We start from the raw sequence: 18,432 nt of genomic DNA, 5'->3' as shown, positions 1-18,432 counted from the left end.
TCAGCCTTGACTGTGTGACTTTGGAAAAGGTGCTTTAACTCCTGTTTCTTCATTTGTACAATGAAGAAAACAATACCTACTTGGTAAGTTCTGAAGTTTAGAAATGATGTGTGTAAATGACCTGATACAGAGTCACTGAAAGGTGATTTTTAGGATTATTTTATTATGCAACATCTACCCACTAGGAAACTTTGAAACTACTAAGTTATTAATTATGAAGTCTGAAGATATTTTTAATTGGGAAGATATTTTTAATTTCATGTTTGGTAAAAATGGATTTAATCATATGTAAACATTTTGTAAATATTATTAAAAGATACAAGAAAAGTAAAAATGGCCAACTGTGGTGAATGGGATGGGATTATGAATGATATATTTCTCTATTAAATAGGAAAATATTCATCCTTTAAAGGAAAAAAATCAGCTTTTCTTAATAAAAAACACATGATAGAAATGTAACTAGTTTAAAATGTCCTAAAGAATTAGTCATCTTGTGTTTGTTTAAAGAAAAGACCATATTGTACTTATTTAAAAGTAAAAACTGTAGAGTCTTCTATTGTGGGAGAGCTTCATGTCATCATTTTTGGAACTCGGGGACATGAAGGTGGCCTTTATAACCAAAACATGGCAGCACTCTACCACCCCCTGGTGGCAGGCTGGGTGAGGTGTAGGATCACTCGGTTGGAAATGGAGTACCGTCAATTTGTACGCAAGCTTTAGAAGTAAAGGCATATGTATTCAAAACTCTGACCGTTCAACTTCAGCCTGTGGCCCAGACAGCTGACCTATATTAAATTCCATTGGCGCATACTCATTACGCTAACCTTAGTTTATATGATTGCATTTAATAAAAATTCCTAAAAAAAAAAAAAAAAACAACTAAAACACCTGGTGCGCGCTGGAAGGTCCCAGATCTGTGGGCTAGCGAGAGCTCCTATTTGATGGAGTCAGAGGAAGGCACTGCAGTAATCCAGGCAGGCACTGGTTCATTGCAAATAGTATAAAAGCAGGCCCCAGGGCCAGCCTGGATGGGGTCAGAGTTCAGGGAGGAGGTGCTGCTGGTGAGTAGCTGTGATGTGGTGAGGTAACTGTTCTAATGGGTGGGTGTACACCGTGTTGTGAGAGGACCGGGTGGGTGGGGGGAGGCCCCTAACCAGGAGTCACTGAAGCCATCATAGAGAATGGACGCCAGGTGACCTGGCAAACAAACATGGAAAGCACACTCTACGAGAAAGCAGAAAGTTATTACTGCAGAAATAGCTTACTCTTTTGTACATTGTCAAACTTGTTGGGTTTTGTTTTTTACAGCTTAACAGAAGAAAAGAACCTCATAATAAAGGAATTTGAGAAGATTCCTAAGCCAGGAGTGAGTCTTAGATGGTCTACAGTTTGTTAAATACAACTGGTTTCAAAATCCCTTTTGATAAATAATGTTTATCACAACAATCGTGCGCTGAGACATTTGAAAGATCCGAGAGTCTTAAGTATGGATAATGCTAAAAGGAAAAACTTCTGGAATATACACAGGAACGCCTACCACAGACTTAGCTATCTGACCTCTAATTCAAGCTGTGTTTAATTGGACAGTATCTGCTTTGTTTTTAGGGGGAAAAAAGGATTCTGTGGTTGGCACATAAAAACATTATTTTTTGCATAACTTACTCTCAGAGCTTCCTGAATATCTCGAGCTTATTATAAGAAATTTTCATGATGGAAATGTTTTACTTATCTATTCCTACATAACAAATTGCCCCAGAACTTAGTGGCTTAAAGCAGCCAACATTTCTTTTTCTCCCCCCCCCCCCCCCCCCCAGTTCTGAGTTCTGGTCTGAGCTGGTTCATTTGGAGCTGGGTAGTCTAGGATGGCTCACTCACATGCCAGCCAGTTGGCAGGCTAACTGGTCTATGATGACATGTCACCAGTTAGTCACATAATGGTGGGAGAGTTTCTGGCCTCAAGAAAGAGACAAACAGCCTCAAGTAATGGCAAATCCCAACACACAAGACTTCAAGCATCTGCTTTTGGAATATTTCATTGGCCAGAGCAAGTCACACGGCCAAGTCTAAACTCTAGGGGTAGAGAAACAGGCTCTACCTTGTAATGAGAAGAATGACAAATACCCACAGGAACAGGAATTTGAGTCCTTTTGTCATGCTCTATCACACAAAGTAAAAAGAAATGTCATTACACTTTGCACTGTTGCCCTCTTCTGAACAGTTGTATTTCCAAAGTGTGCTGTTGGTATTTTAATTCTAAGGCACAAAAACCCGTTCAGCATAGAGTAAAATACTACTTTTTATTTGTGTGTGTTTGTGTGTATGTATATATGTGTGTATATATACATACATAATATAATATATATATACATATATACACATAATATATTATATATAATATATATGTATATATTGTGTATATAATACATATAATATATTATACATATATTATGTGTATATATACATAATATATTAAATATATAATAGTGTATAATATATATTTTACACTATTATAAAGTACACCTATCATTTACCACACAGATTTTATGGGGAACAGCATTTTGAATTTTAGTTCCAGATCATAGGATCACTAATTTAACCCTCTCCCAGCAGCAGTAGAGGAGGGAGAGATGCAGAAAGCCCAGAGCAAGTTTAATGGATCCACTCACTCCGTCATTAGTAATGTGTAGATTTTCTGAATGTAGGACTTCTCTCCCATAAGTCAAACGATCCCCAAGGGAACAAAGATGTGTTATGAGTCTGGGGTGGAGGGCCTTTGGGGAGAATGAGTTAGAGAAGTAATATCAATAAGAAAGTGGGGGGTTAAGGAGCACAAAGTGTTGGGTTTTCTATATATGAACTCCCTAGTCTTTAATTCTCACGTGGGACTCAGGTTAACCATAAGCCTGATAGTCAAAGATTATTTGCATCTGATGTCAAATCACAAGGCTACTAAATAATAGGCTGGAAATTTTCACTAATGTTTTTTGGGTATGAAATAAAAATTACCTCAAAGGGGACACATTTAAAATGCAGGACAGACAGGAGCACTAGTTAAAAAACACACACACACACACAACTATGACTCTAATGTTAAATGTTTAATACATGACATACAACGGTCATGCCTTTATTGAAGATGTCAGAAATCACTATTGTATGTAACCTTGTAAGAAACATTCATGAAGCTCAAAACAGATATAATCAAAATGGTGCATAAAATTATTTTTCATTTGATTTTTGCGTAGACAGATACTTGCTCAGGCTCTATATAACCAATTTTGATGACTTTTAAAGGAAATGGAGAAGAAGATGAGACTATTGAGAGAAAGCACTGAGGAATTACGTAAGGAAATAATGCAGAAGAAACTGGAGATCAAAAATTTACGGGAAGATTTGGCATCTAAGCAAAAGCAATTACTAAAGGAGCAGAAGGAACTAGAAGAACTATTGGAATATCAGGTCAACCTAAAGGTATGCTACTTACAGTTCATAAATGCTTAAGCATTGTGCCTGCATGGATGTCAAGACACATGGTTATCAAGAGTAAGCACGCAGGTTTGACAAAGAGGGGCAGCATCATACCAACTGGAACGTTCAGTATGGTGACTGATCCAATCCAACTACACCTGAGCTCTAGGAATTCACAGAAGACCTGAGAGTGTTTGGTAGTCCTTCCCTAATGTGGAGCCCTTGACCCAGGGAAAAGATCTTTCTACGGTCACCTGGGTAGCTCAGTGGGTTAAGCCTGTGCTTAATGAAATATACGAATATATATTGAAATATATATATATGAAATATATATATTATGATATATATATTATATATATCATAATATATATATGAAGTATAATGAAATATATATATTCTGCTCAGGTCATGATCTCAGGGTCCTGGGATCAAGCCCCACATTGGGCTCTCTGCTCAGTGGAGAGAGCAGAGAGTGGGACTCTCTACTCCCTCTCTCTCTGCCTGCCTCTGTCTACTTGGGATCTCTCTCTCTGTCAAATAAATTTTAAAAATCTTAAAAAAAAAAAAAACCTCTCTAGACCTCACCAAGCATTTTGACATTAGAATTGAATATGGTTTCACTCATATGTGGAACATAAGGAATGGCGTGGAGGTCCAGAGAGGGAGGGAGGGAAAGCTGAATGGGAAGAAATCAGAGAAGGAGACAAACCATGAGAGACTCTGGACTCCAGGAAACAAACTAAGGGTTACAGAGGGGGCGGGGGTTGGGGGGCAGGGTAGCCAGGTGATGGGTATTGAGGGCACGTGTTGTGATGAGCACTGGGAATTACATGCAACTAATGAATTACTGAACACTACCTCAAAAACTTATAATGTGCTATATGTTAGCTAACTGAACATTAAAAAAAAATGTCACAAACAATCACTTCTTTGAAGAGCAACCAGATGTATATTTGTATAACTTTATTCTTATCTATTCGATTCCCCTCTATTCCTTTCTCCCCATGAAAGTGATGAAGACTTTGTTTATGCATTTATGTTTTAGGAGATCATTAAAATTCATTTTACTTTGAAATATATATAACTCTCAAAAATGATTTAAATAACCTAGAGTTATTTTAAAAACAGCAACAGCTGAGACTCATGGCTTAAAGGACAATTAGGATTACTTTAACCTCCTTTTCCTTAAGGGTCTTAGAGCAGTCAAACAAGGCAGAGCCAGCTGCTCCCTGCAGCGCAGCACCTGAGCAGAGACAGATTTGCAGGGCGCCCTGCAAAGCTAAAGCTTCAGGCCCCTCACTTGCATGAACCTCTTCCAAAGCCCTGTGCCTATTTAGCGTTTGTAATTTTTACTTTTTCTTAAAAACAAACCCTAACAAACCCTAAGAGTCTCAGCCTTAACATAACTTAAGGACTGAGCAAGATCCCAGGGAGAAAAACACTACACGGACATGAAGTGTACAACTTCCATGTGTGTGTGCTACCCCAGGCCCAGAAGTCAGTGTGATCCGGAGGAAGGGCTGTTCCAGAACCCTGCTGTGTACATGAGGTGCTTGAGGCTAAAACTCAACCTTCTGTGAATCCACAGAGCCTAGTAGAAAGTGGTTCTAGACAATGTTACATTCTGATCTCGGCCTTACTGAATACTAGCTGTGTGACTTTGGGAACATTATTTGAATTCCCTCTGCACGAGTCTTAGGGCTCCCTAGGAGCAGAGCTTCTAGTACTCAGACAAGTATTTGTGGAGGGAAGGCACTAAGGAGAATCTGATAGGAGAGGCTGGGAAGGAGCTCTGCCAAAATGTGTTTTCAGGAGAACCTAGACTCAACCTAATCCCACGAGGAACTCTAGACCACAAATGCCACCCAGAGGTAGAGGGGATGAGCTGTTACATCACCACATCCATTAGTCATTGGTCACAGAGGGCTGTCTTCTTCCCTCTACTCCTGATGAGACAGCTCTTCTCAACCAGGGCAATCTTACAGAGAGGAGAACAAGCATGGGCTCTTAGCAGCCAAACCCTGGAACCATGAAGATGGGCGGACAGCCATAAAGGGAACAAATAGCACTCCTTACATTCTGCTACCTCTTTTTTTTTTTTAAGATTTTTTTTTTTAATTTACTTGAGAGAGAGAGAAAGAGCACAAGGGAGGGTGAGGGGCAGAGGGACAGGAAGAAGCAGGCTCCCCACTGAGCAGGGAGCCCGATGCAGGGCTTGATCTCAAGACCCTGGGATCACGACCAGAGCGAAAGGCAAATACTTAACTGACTGAGCCACCCAGGCATCCCCAGCTACTTCCTCTTAAAACTGCTAACAACCACAACTATCTTATAAGGTCATTGTGAGTATTAAATGAAATAATTAAAGCACCCTGGACAGTGCAGGACAGACAGCAAGAATTCTGTACACTGTAGTTCTTTTCTCTCTGTTTAATTTTCTTGTCTTAAATACTTCTGGTCTAAGACTACAAAATTTAACATGGTTCCATTTTTTTGCTAGGATGAAGTGGTCCACCATCAAGCTGTTCCTGTACAAATTGGAAAAGAGATAGAAAAAACAACACGCAAAAAAGTGTATGATTTAATATTATTTTTAGGCCCTCCCAGCTCATTCTCCAAGTTAGTGTGCATGCTAAGAGTATTACTCATTAAACACATCAAATTACTATTATAACCTTGGAAATATCTGCATTTGGCCCTGACTAGGTTGTGTTTATCAAGTTCATTAGAAGAAAGTAATGCAGCATATTACTATCATTCATAACACTTCAGTCTTAATTTGGGGACAGTATTCTTTTCCCAACTTATAAATCAAATCTGCGTGGAGAACTCCAACTGACTTTAATAGAGCTATGCAAGAGATAAGTTATTTGAACTGTGTTGAATTTCATGCTCTGGAAGTGTGTGAGGCAGCCAGAAGACTAAAGCCCAGATGACAGCAACACTTTCCTTTGCCAACTATTCACATGGGGGTACACCCCTGAACATTCACAGTAGATTTGGAGGCAGAAATCATGGAGGGAATTCTCAAGGTTTAGAGGAACCCAAAATGATATAGATAAGTGAAGATACAAAAATTCTGGAGAAACAGTATGATTGCTCTGGTGAGGAGGAAAAAAAGGCAGGCATTAGTAACAGTTCAAAAAACCATTATCACCACCACCAAAGTTGAAAGATTCAGGGAGGCTGGTCAGGATGAGGTAGATCCAAGGAGATGCTGCAGTGGGGATCTGGGGAGAAAGGGAGGAGGTGGGACAAATCACTCATTGGCACTCAGCGGAGATACCCACCAGCCCGTGATATTCACCCCACCTCTGAACTCATCACTAGCTCTTCTGTTGCCTTTTCAGGAAGTAAAGTAGGTAAAGACAGCATGGGCTTACATGTGTGTGCATGGGCGTGTACACATTTACCTATGTATCTGTACATGTATGTATGTATCCCCCACAGAGAAATGGAAAAGAAAAAAATCGTCTTGGAATATGAACTCAAAGAGCTAAATGACTCACTAAAGAAAGTTGAAACCAAAATTAACTCTATAATGGAAGAGAAGGAGGATGTAATAAAGGAAGTTGAGAGCAAACGAGCCTTACTTGAAATCAGAGAACGAGAATATAACCAGTTAGTCAAGCTCCTGGAATTAACCAGAGAGAATGAAGCAACTTCACTAACTGAAAGGTTAGTAATATTTCTGTGTATCTGTCACCCAAACTTGTCTTCAGTTTATATCTGAGGATTCAACACATAATCTCAAACAGACTTATGTTGATTCAGTTAAATATTTTATAATTTTTAAATAGATTTTTACCATTAATAAAAAAATATTAAACTATTTCCAAATATTTTTCTCACCCTTTACTCATCATTTTCCTCAATTTCTGATGACTGAAACTTAAGGACACTATGTGTTGTTTTTTGGTAAGTTTTTGAAATGTGTCTCTGAAAAGTGTATCATTGGAGGATGCTATAGTTGAGGGATTTTTCCTAAAGATGAATGGTATTTCTGAGGTGACCATAACTTTATCCTAGTGGAAATAACTTCCTGGTGCAGTTTCCTGGGAAGGTGTTAATCCCTATTTTTAAATAAAATTTCAGCCTCTGAGCCTCTGTATCTGCTGAGCTGCTATTCCATTTGCATTTTTTATAAGACTGTGGGACTCTAAGATTCATTGAATCTTGGAACACTGAAAAAAAAATAAAATGTTCAAATGCCCCCAACATATTATAAATAACTTTTCTTTGCAAAGGTGACAGAAAACATAGTGCTCATTATGGGCTTAACTATCCTCTCATTAAGAAGGTCATTAACATTAGGATTTTGTAAATTGAACATTCATTAAAGATGTATTTTAATATAAAAAAAAGACTGTGGGACTCTAAATGACACCAAACAAAGTTGCTTTTGGCATTATTTAAAATCTGATTCTCATATGAGGATAGTTTCTGTATGAATATGCTGAGCATGCGGTCTTGAAAAACATGAAAGGCAGTTGATGAAAAATCGCTTTCATTTTCTCTCTTTACCTGGAACAGAGGGATCTTGGATCTCAATTTACGAAACTGTCTCATTGACAAGCAGAACTACCATGATGAACTTTCTCGTAAGCAAAGAGAAAAAGAACGAGATTTTCGAAATTTAAAAAAGACGGAGCTGCTCTTGAAAGTGTCCTGGGATGCCCTCACTCAAACTCAGGCACTACATCAAAGACTTCTATTAGAGGTGGGTGCTCTACACCACTTTTTGACTTTTCAGGATCAGTGCTACCTTTTTGAAGTCAAAATATTTTAAGAAGTTGTTTTTGCTATCAATAAAGAAAAGGAAATCAGAGAATGCTAATTTTAAAATCCATCAAGCCCATCATAGAGGCTCTGTCTTGCAGTGTTTTTCAATCTCTTTTGGCTAACCCAAGGTTAGAGACATGACTTGTTTGGATCAGGCATCAGCCTGGCCAGGGGAAGCAGTCAGGCCATCGGTTCTGGACAAGCTCTGGGGTTCAATACAGAGTCGGACCAAGTGGACTACTGTCTTGACCAGTTGAAAGAATCATATCCAGAATGATGTCATTTGTAGACTGTAACAGACAGGGACTAGATCAAATTAGGTAAATAGATGGTTAGTCATCCTACACCTGCAACAATCCAAGGGCCACTAGAACCCAGGCTACCTGGCTAATTCCGTGCAGTATCAGGGATGTACTCCAGTCATAGGATGCTCAAGATAGCTCTTCCCTTCTGTCTACTACTTTTCTGGTCCTCTCTCTCCCCACTCAGGTGGTACTCCCTATGCTAACTGACCAACCACTGCTGGAAGGCAGTAAATCCTTGAAAAGACTGCAATCGTTGGTGGAAAAGAGATCAGTCTCTGAGATGAAGCCACTGGGTGTATAAAAACCATACTCATTCTCTTCAGTACTGTCATGCTCTGTGACGTTATGGAGGCTCATGATCTTGGAAACTTAAACAGGAGTTTCCAACTGTGGTAGAGACTCCCAATCCTAACCTATGCTAAGTTCTCTCCTTCCGGGCATATAGGAAGCGTCTACTTTCTTGCACCTTTGCTGATGAGCAAAGTCACATGACTAGTTCTGGCCAGTGGATTGTGGACAGAAGTGACAGGTCATCTCATTGCCAGTGTGAGACCTCTAGCTCTTTCTCCTCTCCTAATGCAGTTGTGGAAGTACCTGAGGATATGGAAGTGCTACACAATGAAAGCAGCCCAATTGCTCAGCCAGTAGTGGTCTTGGACCATTGCCTTGACTGGCCACAGGCCTTGGCAGAGCAAGAATCAAGCCTTCATGGTTGGAGCTATGATAGCTGGGGATTGTTTGTTTCTGTAGCATAACCCAGCTTCTCAGACACAAATCTTCAGCAAGGTGTGGACAGAACTGGTTAGGGTTAGGAGTGTGACAAATGGCTAGGTCTTGGTCCTGTGGTCAGATGGCACTCACAAATCTTTTTTTTTTTTTTTAATCTCAGAGGGGCAAATGTGCTTTTTACACTTTTGCAAAACAAACAGAACAGTTATTTTATGTTCTCATATACCTCTAGTATTTTTATTACAGTTCCAGCAGGTAGATTAATCCTGGCATCATTGTGAAATCTCTTTAACTTTTGAAATGCTTTTTGCTTTAAAAGCTTACTTTGTCTGCTATTAGGACGATATAAGTTATACTAGCTTTTTTTGGTTAGATTTTGCATGGTATTTCCTTTTCCATCCATTCACTTTCACCTTTTCTGTGTCCCTACTTAGATGTCTTTTATATGCAGCACATACTTTTTAGTATCTGGTCTGAAAACTTCTACCTTTTAGTTCTTGTATTTAGTCCAAAAACATTTAATGTGGTTATGGATCTTCTTGGGGTTTGTCTACTCTACTATTTTCTCTTTGTCCCATCGCTTTTATATTCCATTTTCCCCTCCTATATTTCCTTCTTTTGGATGAATTAAACAGATGAATTGTCCTATTTCTATTTCCAGTTGTTCTATTTGCCCAATTTTAGGTTTGCTTTAGTTAGTTTTGCATTCTCTTTCCATTCTTCGGCCTAAAGTGGTTAGCTTAAAGTTGAAAACGTTCATCTTTGACTTTGATTGGAGTCCGTATAGATTAATAATTTACTGCTTCCTAGACAGTGCTAGAACCTTTGAAGACTTTAACTCTATTTACCTTTGCAACTCTTATGCCTTCAAACATATTTTTTAATCCAACTTTTCAAGCTATTTTGCTTAGGAGTACTGGTTTACTATAAGCTATGCCATCTTAGTGCATTACGATAGTTAAATTGGAATTTTGGGCTAAGACAGCCCCTGGGGCTATCTTATATTGAAGAGTGAGAAACTGTAAAGCCATTTGGGAGCTGTTTCTTTTTTTTTTTTTTTAAGATTTTTTTTATTTATTTGACAGGCAGAGATCACAAGTAGGCAGAGAGGCAGGCAGAGAGAGAGGAGGAAGCAGGCTCCCTGCGGAGCAGAGAGCCCGATGCGGGGCTCGATCCCAGGACCCTGAGATCATGACCTGAGCCGAAGGCAGCTCAATCCACTGAGCCACCCAGGCGCCCCAAAGGAATCTCTGCACCCAGGGCAGGGCTTGAACTCACAACCCTGAGATCAAGAGTCGTGTGTTCTACCAACCGAGCCAGCCATGTGCCCCTTAGGAGCTGTTTCTGATGAGAGGCGTGCCCCTATATATTGACCTGGCTGGACACAAATACATAAGGAATGACCTTGACCCAATGGGAGACTGCAGGAGAATGTTCACAAGTTGTTCAGATTTTAATAAATAGTAGCTATTTATATTAGGGCACTTCACAAAATAGCACCCATTGAATAGAAAACTAACAGCAATGGAAACATATTAAAGTCCTCTTCCTTTATTGGTTTCACGAAAAATCTGTGTTTGCCCCAGTGCAGTCTGTTTCAGTGAGAGACTATCTTCCTCTGTGACCCTGTGGCTTATAATTAGCCCAGCCACAGTCCTATGCCGGCTGGCAGTACTTGAAAATAGTCACTCCCAGCATGAGTGAACATTTCAGCCTTGCATGCGGTCCAAAAAGGAAAGAGATAAAAGGTAAGCATGAAGGCCTCCGACTACTTTTCAGACTTCGTTTCCCCCTAGAGACAGTTGTTTGATTCTCCCGTGGCTTTTGACTGTAGAGACTCCAGAAATTCAAGCCACAAACCTCATGAAAGTTTGAAATATTTTAGGAAAGTATCAAAGCCTTAAAGAAACTGAGGTTCTTTGATATCAAGTAATTGGGATGTTTACTGTGACAGAATCATGTCTAACTTCTTAACTTTTATGGAAGTGACTGATGTTTGTTCATGCATTGAAACTGTCTGGAAGAACAGACACTAGACTATTAACAGTATCTCCTGGGGAGTAGTATTTGAAGTAAAGTTAAGGGGCAGATGTTTAATTTCTTACTTTACACATTTTTTTTTTTTTGGTTTGGTTTGGTTACAATAAACACACTTTTTTCTAAGTATGAAATGCGAATCTGTAAAAATCCAAACAAAGAATTAAAATAAATAAGCTTACAAAACCTGCTGATAGATGTAATTTGGGGCTAAAATGTAATGATAAATATCTCAAGTCACCCCAGTATTAGAACATAACTAGACTCAATTTGGTCAGAAGTAACAGAAATTCAATTACTATGGCTTAACTAGGGGATTGTTCTAGTCATATAATAAAAAGTTCAGAAGTAGGCCCAGGATCCTCTTAGCTCTTTTTTCTGTCATCCTTAACATGTATATTTTATTTCAAAGGTCACAAGACCTTCCATCTTTAGGATAAGATCAAACAAAAGTGGGGAAGGGAGAGAATAAAATGCATATGGTAGATGACTCAGTTGACTCTGTCTTTTTTTTTTTTTTTTTTAAGATTTTATTTGATAGAAAGAGAGACAGCAAGAGAGGGAACATAAGGAGGAGTGGGAGAGGGAGAAACAAGCTTCCTGCTTAGCAGTGAGCCCAATGCGGGGCTCGATCCCAGGACCCTGGGATCGTGACCTGAGCAGACACTTAATAGCTGAGCCACCTAGGTGCCCTGACTCTCTTTTTTTCACAGCAAAACAGTCACTGTCCAAGGAGTCTTATCCAGCAGACTTCGATTTACATTTCACTGGCCTGTCATGGCGAATTTGGTCACTCCCAACTAGAAAAGAGTCTGAAGAATCCTGGATACATTGCAGCCATGAGCAAAACTGGGTTGTTTTTTTTAGTAAAGTCAGAGTAGAGTGTGAGTATTGGCTAAGCAACCAGCAGGCTTGGCTACCAATGGCCCACCTTGTTACTTCTTCCACAAACCAAGCATCCTTAGTTCCCGTCTGAAACTTGAGGACTGGGTTTATGGAGGATTAAGAAAGGTATCAGAGAAGTAGCTAGCCAGAATTCAGAAATAAATACAATACATTGCAGTATTGTTTGTAATTCAAAACACTGAGACCTGAAATGAGGAAAATTTTTTAGGAGCCTTTCATTGACATGTAGCTAGTTGAGTGTGCCGTCATCATACCTTCTGTAAAACCTTGTAAGCTTCCCTGGTCCCAGTTAGCATGCCTATATGGATTTGCCTACACTTGGGAGCAAAGCATTTGGAGTAGCCCATCTTCGCCACCTGTGACAGAGAAGTAGACAGGAACTGGGATGCTTGTTAGACTGCTCTGGAACAATTAACTTCACCTCCCAGAAGAAGAAATCAAAACTCTCTCTTGCTGTCCTCTTAACTCCTCCATAAAATCTTTCCTGATTATTCAAGTCTACTTTGAGCTGTCCCTTCTCTCACCTGCTCTAGCATGTACCTGCTCATCAAAACCACAAATTCTGTATATTGTTACACAGACTGCACAGGACTGTGTCTCATCTTCCTAATCCACTGTGTGCTTCTCCACAGCTAGGTCTCCATGGTAGGATGGAAACCGGATATCTTGGGCATCCGAGGGTAGAGAAGGCGCTACTGAAGATGCCCAGACTCCTGGATGTTGGGACGTATTTTAGCTACTTTAAAAGAGCAACACAAATCTCAGAAAGAGTCTGTTAGGTGACCTTTACATCACTAAACAGTATGAGCTTTCCCTCTTGAGACAAATTTCAGCCAATATTCCACCTTGGTGTTGTCACAAGAGGAAATAAACCATATCCGGTTGGAGTCATGTGCTTTTGGTGTAAAGATCCAACTCTAAACTCACTCTAAGTCAACTATGCTGTCAGCACCCCCAAGATAACCCTCCCTGTATTTGGATGGTGTTCGCTCAGAAGCTGTCACATGTCTGCCTCTCTGCTCTCTTCTTCATCATGAAGACTCTGACAAGCTCATTCCCAATAAGGCAACAGAGACTGTTAGAATGAAACATTACTTTCTCCTGGAGTACTTTAGCAGAGGACAAAAGCACAAGCTAGTACAATAGAAATGCGATGGTGGAATTTCAGGTATCGAACAGTTAAGAGACTTTCCTTTCGGTAAGAATTTTCCAGCTACTTATTGAACTGCTACATAAGAGTAGCCAAGTATTCTTACTGTTGTTAATAAATCCTATTTTTTTAACCTATTGGATTTCATAAAGGAATTCACATTTTATAAGTGTAATAAATATCACTTGAACACGCATGTTTCCAAACATGCATGAATTAGAAGAGCAGTAACACAGTGTTAGGATCGCGGACTCTGAATCTAACCACTTGAGTTTGCACCTGTATCACTGAGACAATTTGCTTAAATGTCTTTGTTCCTCCTTCTCCTCATCTGTGTAACTGGAGATTATAACATTACCTATCTCATAGGATTATTGTGAGGATTAAATATGACCATACTTATAAGCACTTAGAACCTTCCCTGTCAGTGCTCTATAATTGTTAGCAGCTATTATTAGTAAGATTTATTTTATTTCCAAATGAAGGAGAAATATAATAATCGCAACTGGTGAATTATAGATTTTTGACAGGTTTTTATATTTTAGTTTACCATGATTTTATAAAGAACATTCAGCATAAAAGGCAGTTCATATAAGATTAAGAGTCATAGAGGCACCTGGGTGGCTCAGTGGGTTAAAGCCTCTGCCTTCACCTCAGGTCATGATCGCAGGGTCTTGGGATCGAGCCCCACATCAGGTTCTCTGCTCAGCAGGGAGCCTGCTTCCCCCCCTCTCTCTGCCTGCCTCTCTGCCTGCTTGTGTATCTCTCTTCTCTGTCAAATAAATATTAAAAAAAAAAAAGATTAAGAGTCATAATTTGCCCACCATTTTCAAAAGGCACATAGCAGGGTTGACTACATGATACTGAAGATTTCATTCTTGTGTAAGTGCCAGTTTTAAATTTTTATTTCCAGATGGAAGCTATCCCTAAAGATGATTCTATATTATCCGAGAGAAGGAGAGAGCTCCACAAGGAAGTTGAAATGGCTAAGAGGAATCTGGCCCAACAGGTCAATGTCAACTCTCATTTAAGCTTTTATCTAAGAATGATTAATACAAAGTTGTGTTTTAACTGTGTTCCACAAAACCTCAATAGGAGAGTATGATCCTACTTAAGGTGGGTCTGTTTCTTCATCTTAGAGTCCACTCAAACCCCACATTAATTTGGGAAAAAAGGATGTGTTTAAACCAGCAAAAATTGTACGAATTCATGAGATTTTAAAATAAAAGGGCTAATGGTTATATAGTCATTTTAAAAGTAAGTAATAAATGCTTTATTTCACCAATGTCTAATTCTAAATTTTCAAATTTTGTTTTTTCAAGCCACTGTCAAAAACATGCTTTTATGTCTCTTTTTTTCTTAAAGTTACTTGAAAATATAGTCTGATTAAGAAAAACTTGTATCCCATTAAACACGTTATCATATTTGCACATTCTCTTATAAGACAGAATACTTGGAGGCAGTCAAGTTACTTTGTTTTACATCCTAGTAAAATAAATTCTACATAGGAAATAAAAATTGTTAAGATACTGGCCCTAGTGTGTTTCTTCAAATGAATAAGTTTTAATATGTTGTGTTTTTCGAAAGAAAATCCTGTCAGAAGCTGAGTCCAAGTTAGTGGAACAACAACTTGCAGAAGAAAACAAGCTTTTAAAAGAGCAAGAAAACATGCGAGAGCTTGTCTTCAACCTTGTCCGTATGACTCAAATCAAAATTGATGAGAAGGAGCAAAAATCCAAGGATTTCCTAAAAGCTCAGGTAGCTGCATTTTTGTAACTATCCATTAATTACTATAAGAGTTCAGGAGATCCTCAGTTTTACGCAGTGTCTGTTAGAAACCTTGTTTCCCCAAACAAGACTCAATCATATACTGAAAAAAAGGTTTTCGGGTTCAATTAACAATAGTCAGCAATCTAGAGGAAAAACGACCCGGGTCAATGACAATGAGCAGAGAATTCGAGCACAGGACAACTTCAGTAAGAATAAGGTAGGTATCTCCTGGGAACAGGGCTGACAGCTGCACAGGCTGCAGGTCTCTCGGATTCCCCCACTAACTCATGTGCCACTATGGATTGTCCAAGAACAAATCAAGAGCAAGAGCATTAGACCACCCTCTCTCCCAAGTTCATCAAGCTGGCATTGTTTAAACCACTGCTAGGATGCCCTTAGTTACTCCTCCATCCATGATTTTACTGGGCTCCCAACAAAGTACCAGAGTTGACCCAGGTCAACGTTCTAAACTGAAAGAACAATGAAACCAATGGCAAAAATGACCCTGCGGTCATGCTAGCTGAAACCTCAACATTAAAATCATTTTATTCCATGAAAGGATTATATTCAGAGGTTTCCCATTAAAAATGAACATGATATAACATATTATTAAAAAAGAATACTTGGGGGCACCTGGGTGGCTCAGTGGGTTAAAGCCTCTGCTTTCAGCTCAGGTCATGATCTCAGGGTCCTGGGATCGAGCCCCGCATCGGGCTCTCTGCTCCACAGGGAGCCTGCTTCCTCCTCTCTCTCTGCCTGCCTCTCTGCCTAGTTGTGATTTCTGTCAAATAAATAAAATATTAAAAAAATAAAAAAAATAAAATAAAAAAGAATACTTGGATTTACCATGTGATCCAGATGTTGTCTGTTTCTCTTTTTTTTTTTTTTTAAGATTTTATTTGTATTGTGGGGGAGGGAGAGGGAGAGGAGGAGCAGAGGGAGAGAGACAAGCAGACAACACTGAACACAGAACCCAATATGGGACTCGATCCTACAACCCTGAGATCATGATCTGAGCCAAAATCGAAAAGTCGGTCAATTCACCAACAGAGCCACCCAGGTGCCCCAGATGTTGGCTGTTTCTTAGGGCAAACTTTGTTCTGAGCAAGCATTTGCATGGGGTAGTATTTCTTCTCAGGAAAGTACCTTAAAATCCTGGCTTCGGTCTCTCACAAAATACCACAAAGGGTTCCATTTGTAACATCTGTCAAAACTAACTACAAATCCTCTTCCCTCAGCTACCCTCCACACACACTCCTCACCCAGCCCATCTGTTCTGTCCACACTCACTCTTAAGCTGTTCCAAAAGTCCCCCAAATTTTCCTCAAATCCAACCTGTACAGGCTGTTTTCTTTCTCTTTTCTCTCATTCTTTCTTGTCTTTAATTCAGTTCAGCCAGCCAGTCAATTTTCAGATCTCTCCCTTACAGTTCTTCCTCAACTGGCCAACTGGCTAAGATAGCACAGGAATGATATAGGATACAGCTGGGAGTATTCATACGTTGACGGCGATGGGCTTTTTTTTTTTTTTTTTTCATTTCACACCTAACTTTCATATTTCAGCAAAAATATACCAACATTGTTAAGGAGATCAAAGCAAAGGATCTGGAAATCAGAATACACAAGAAGAAAAAACATGAAATTCATCGGAGGTAAGAGAATTACATGATGATTTATCTTGTTATAGGTCGGGGAAAATGAGTTTTACGTCGTAAGTTTCAAAAACACTTGTGTTGGGGCGCCTGGGTGGCTCAGTGGGTTAAAGCCTCTGCCTTCGGCTCAGGTCATGATCCCAGGGTCCTGGGATCGAGCCTCACATCGGGCTCTCTGTTCCGCAGGGAGCCTGCTTCCTCCTCTCTCTCTGCCTGCCTCTCTGCCTAGTTGTGATTTCTCTCTGTCAAATAAATAAAATATTAAAAAACAAAACAAAAACACTTGTGTTTTCACAGACTCAAAGAGTTTGCTAAACTGTATGACACTATCCGAAATGAAAGAAACAAATTTGTTAACTTACTTCACAAAGCTCACCAGAAAGTGAATGAAATAAAAGAAAGGCATAAAATGTCATTAAATGAACTGGAAATTTTAAGAAATAGTGCAGTTACTCAAGAAAGGTAAGTGTAATACTACCGTCTTTTCAAAAGATTCGCTGAACTCTTATGATTCGCTGAACTCTAAAACACCCTGGGAATAGTAAAGTAGAAACTGATGGTCTTACAAAGCTAGATGAGCCCTTGCTCAAAGATGCTTTGCAAATGAAAATCTAAGCATCTGAATGTGATTCCGTATGCTTCTATTTGACAGCTATATTTTTAAGTGAATAAAAAACTGTTTATATACTATTTTTTTTTACCGAGTTAGAAAGAAATGCACAAGTTTGATAATTTGCCTTTAAAGTTAGAAGACAATCAAATGTTTATTAACCAGCATCCCCTGGTTATGGATTTGAAGCATCTAATGTGCTTGTAGGAGGCAGTATAGTGGTAGTTATAAGGGTTAACTTTCTAGACTCCAGTCCCTACCCTGCAGCACTAGCTGCATGACCTTGAGCAAGCTACCTTACTTTTCTGGGATCTCTTTTCTTACCCATAAAAATAGTCCTTATTTGGGGCACTTGGGTGGCTCAGTCGGTTAAACGTCTTAATTTAGCCCAGGTTATGATCTCAGGGTCCTGGGATTGAGCCCTGAATGGGGCTTGATGTTCCATGTCTGGTGGGGAGTCTGCTTGTTCCTCTCCCTCTGCCCCTCTGCCTGCTCCTGCTCTTGCTCTCACTTTCAAATAAATAAAATATTTTTTAAAAAATAGTCTTGGGCGCCTGGGTGGCTCAGTGGGTTAAGCCGCTGCCTTCGGCTCAGGTCATGATCTCAGGGTCCTGGGATCGAGTCCCACATCGGGCTCTCTGCTCAGTGGAGAGTCTGCTTCCCTTCCTCTCTCTCTGCCTGCCTCTCTTGTGATTTCTCTCTGTCAAATAAATAAAATCTTAAAAAATATATATATAAAAAAAAAGTTACGTAAATGTGGGCTCTCTCCCTCTCCCTCAGTATATCTTATTGTATTGTACTCACCCTCCTCGTGACGATGTGAGGTGACAAAACGCCTACGCGGCCGGCTGAGGTGAGGTGAAGGACGCAGGCGCGTTCGTGACGTAGCGTTAGGCGGCTGTTGACCTTCCGAAGAGCCGGAAGGAGGAGCATTGGCTTCCGGTGGACGGATGCCTGCGCACTCCTGAGGCAGCAGAAAGCTAAACGGTGGCTAAGGTGGGGGGACTACTGTCCTACTGTTGTC

General features: G+C 39.8%; 1 protein-coding gene across 1 annotated transcript in view; it reads left to right on the top strand.

Annotated features, from left to right (window-relative positions):
* Positions 1-18,432, top strand: part of CCDC146 (coiled-coil domain containing 146) — a 93,369-nt gene that overhangs the window by 61,082 nt on the left and 13,855 nt on the right. The window contains exons 4-12 of the mRNA XM_046021058.1: positions 1,309-1,366; positions 3,295-3,471; positions 5,969-6,042; positions 6,919-7,146; positions 8,002-8,188; positions 14,291-14,386; positions 14,965-15,135; positions 16,710-16,798; positions 17,096-17,260. Of these exons, the coding sequence (XP_045877014.1) occupies positions 1,309-1,366; positions 3,295-3,471; positions 5,969-6,042; positions 6,919-7,146; positions 8,002-8,188; positions 14,291-14,386; positions 14,965-15,135; positions 16,710-16,798; positions 17,096-17,260 (1,245 nt within the window). The remainder of the gene's footprint in view (positions 1-1,308; positions 1,367-3,294; positions 3,472-5,968; positions 6,043-6,918; positions 7,147-8,001; positions 8,189-14,290; positions 14,387-14,964; positions 15,136-16,709; positions 16,799-17,095; positions 17,261-18,432) is intronic.

Source organism: Meles meles, chromosome 10 (assembly GCF_922984935.1).
Source record: "Meles meles chromosome 10, mMelMel3.1 paternal haplotype, whole genome shotgun sequence".
NCBI lineage: Eukaryota > Metazoa > Chordata > Mammalia > Carnivora > Mustelidae > Meles > Meles meles.
Note: the sequence above shows the minus strand (reverse complement) of the source record. Positions and strands in the feature narration are given on the sequence as shown.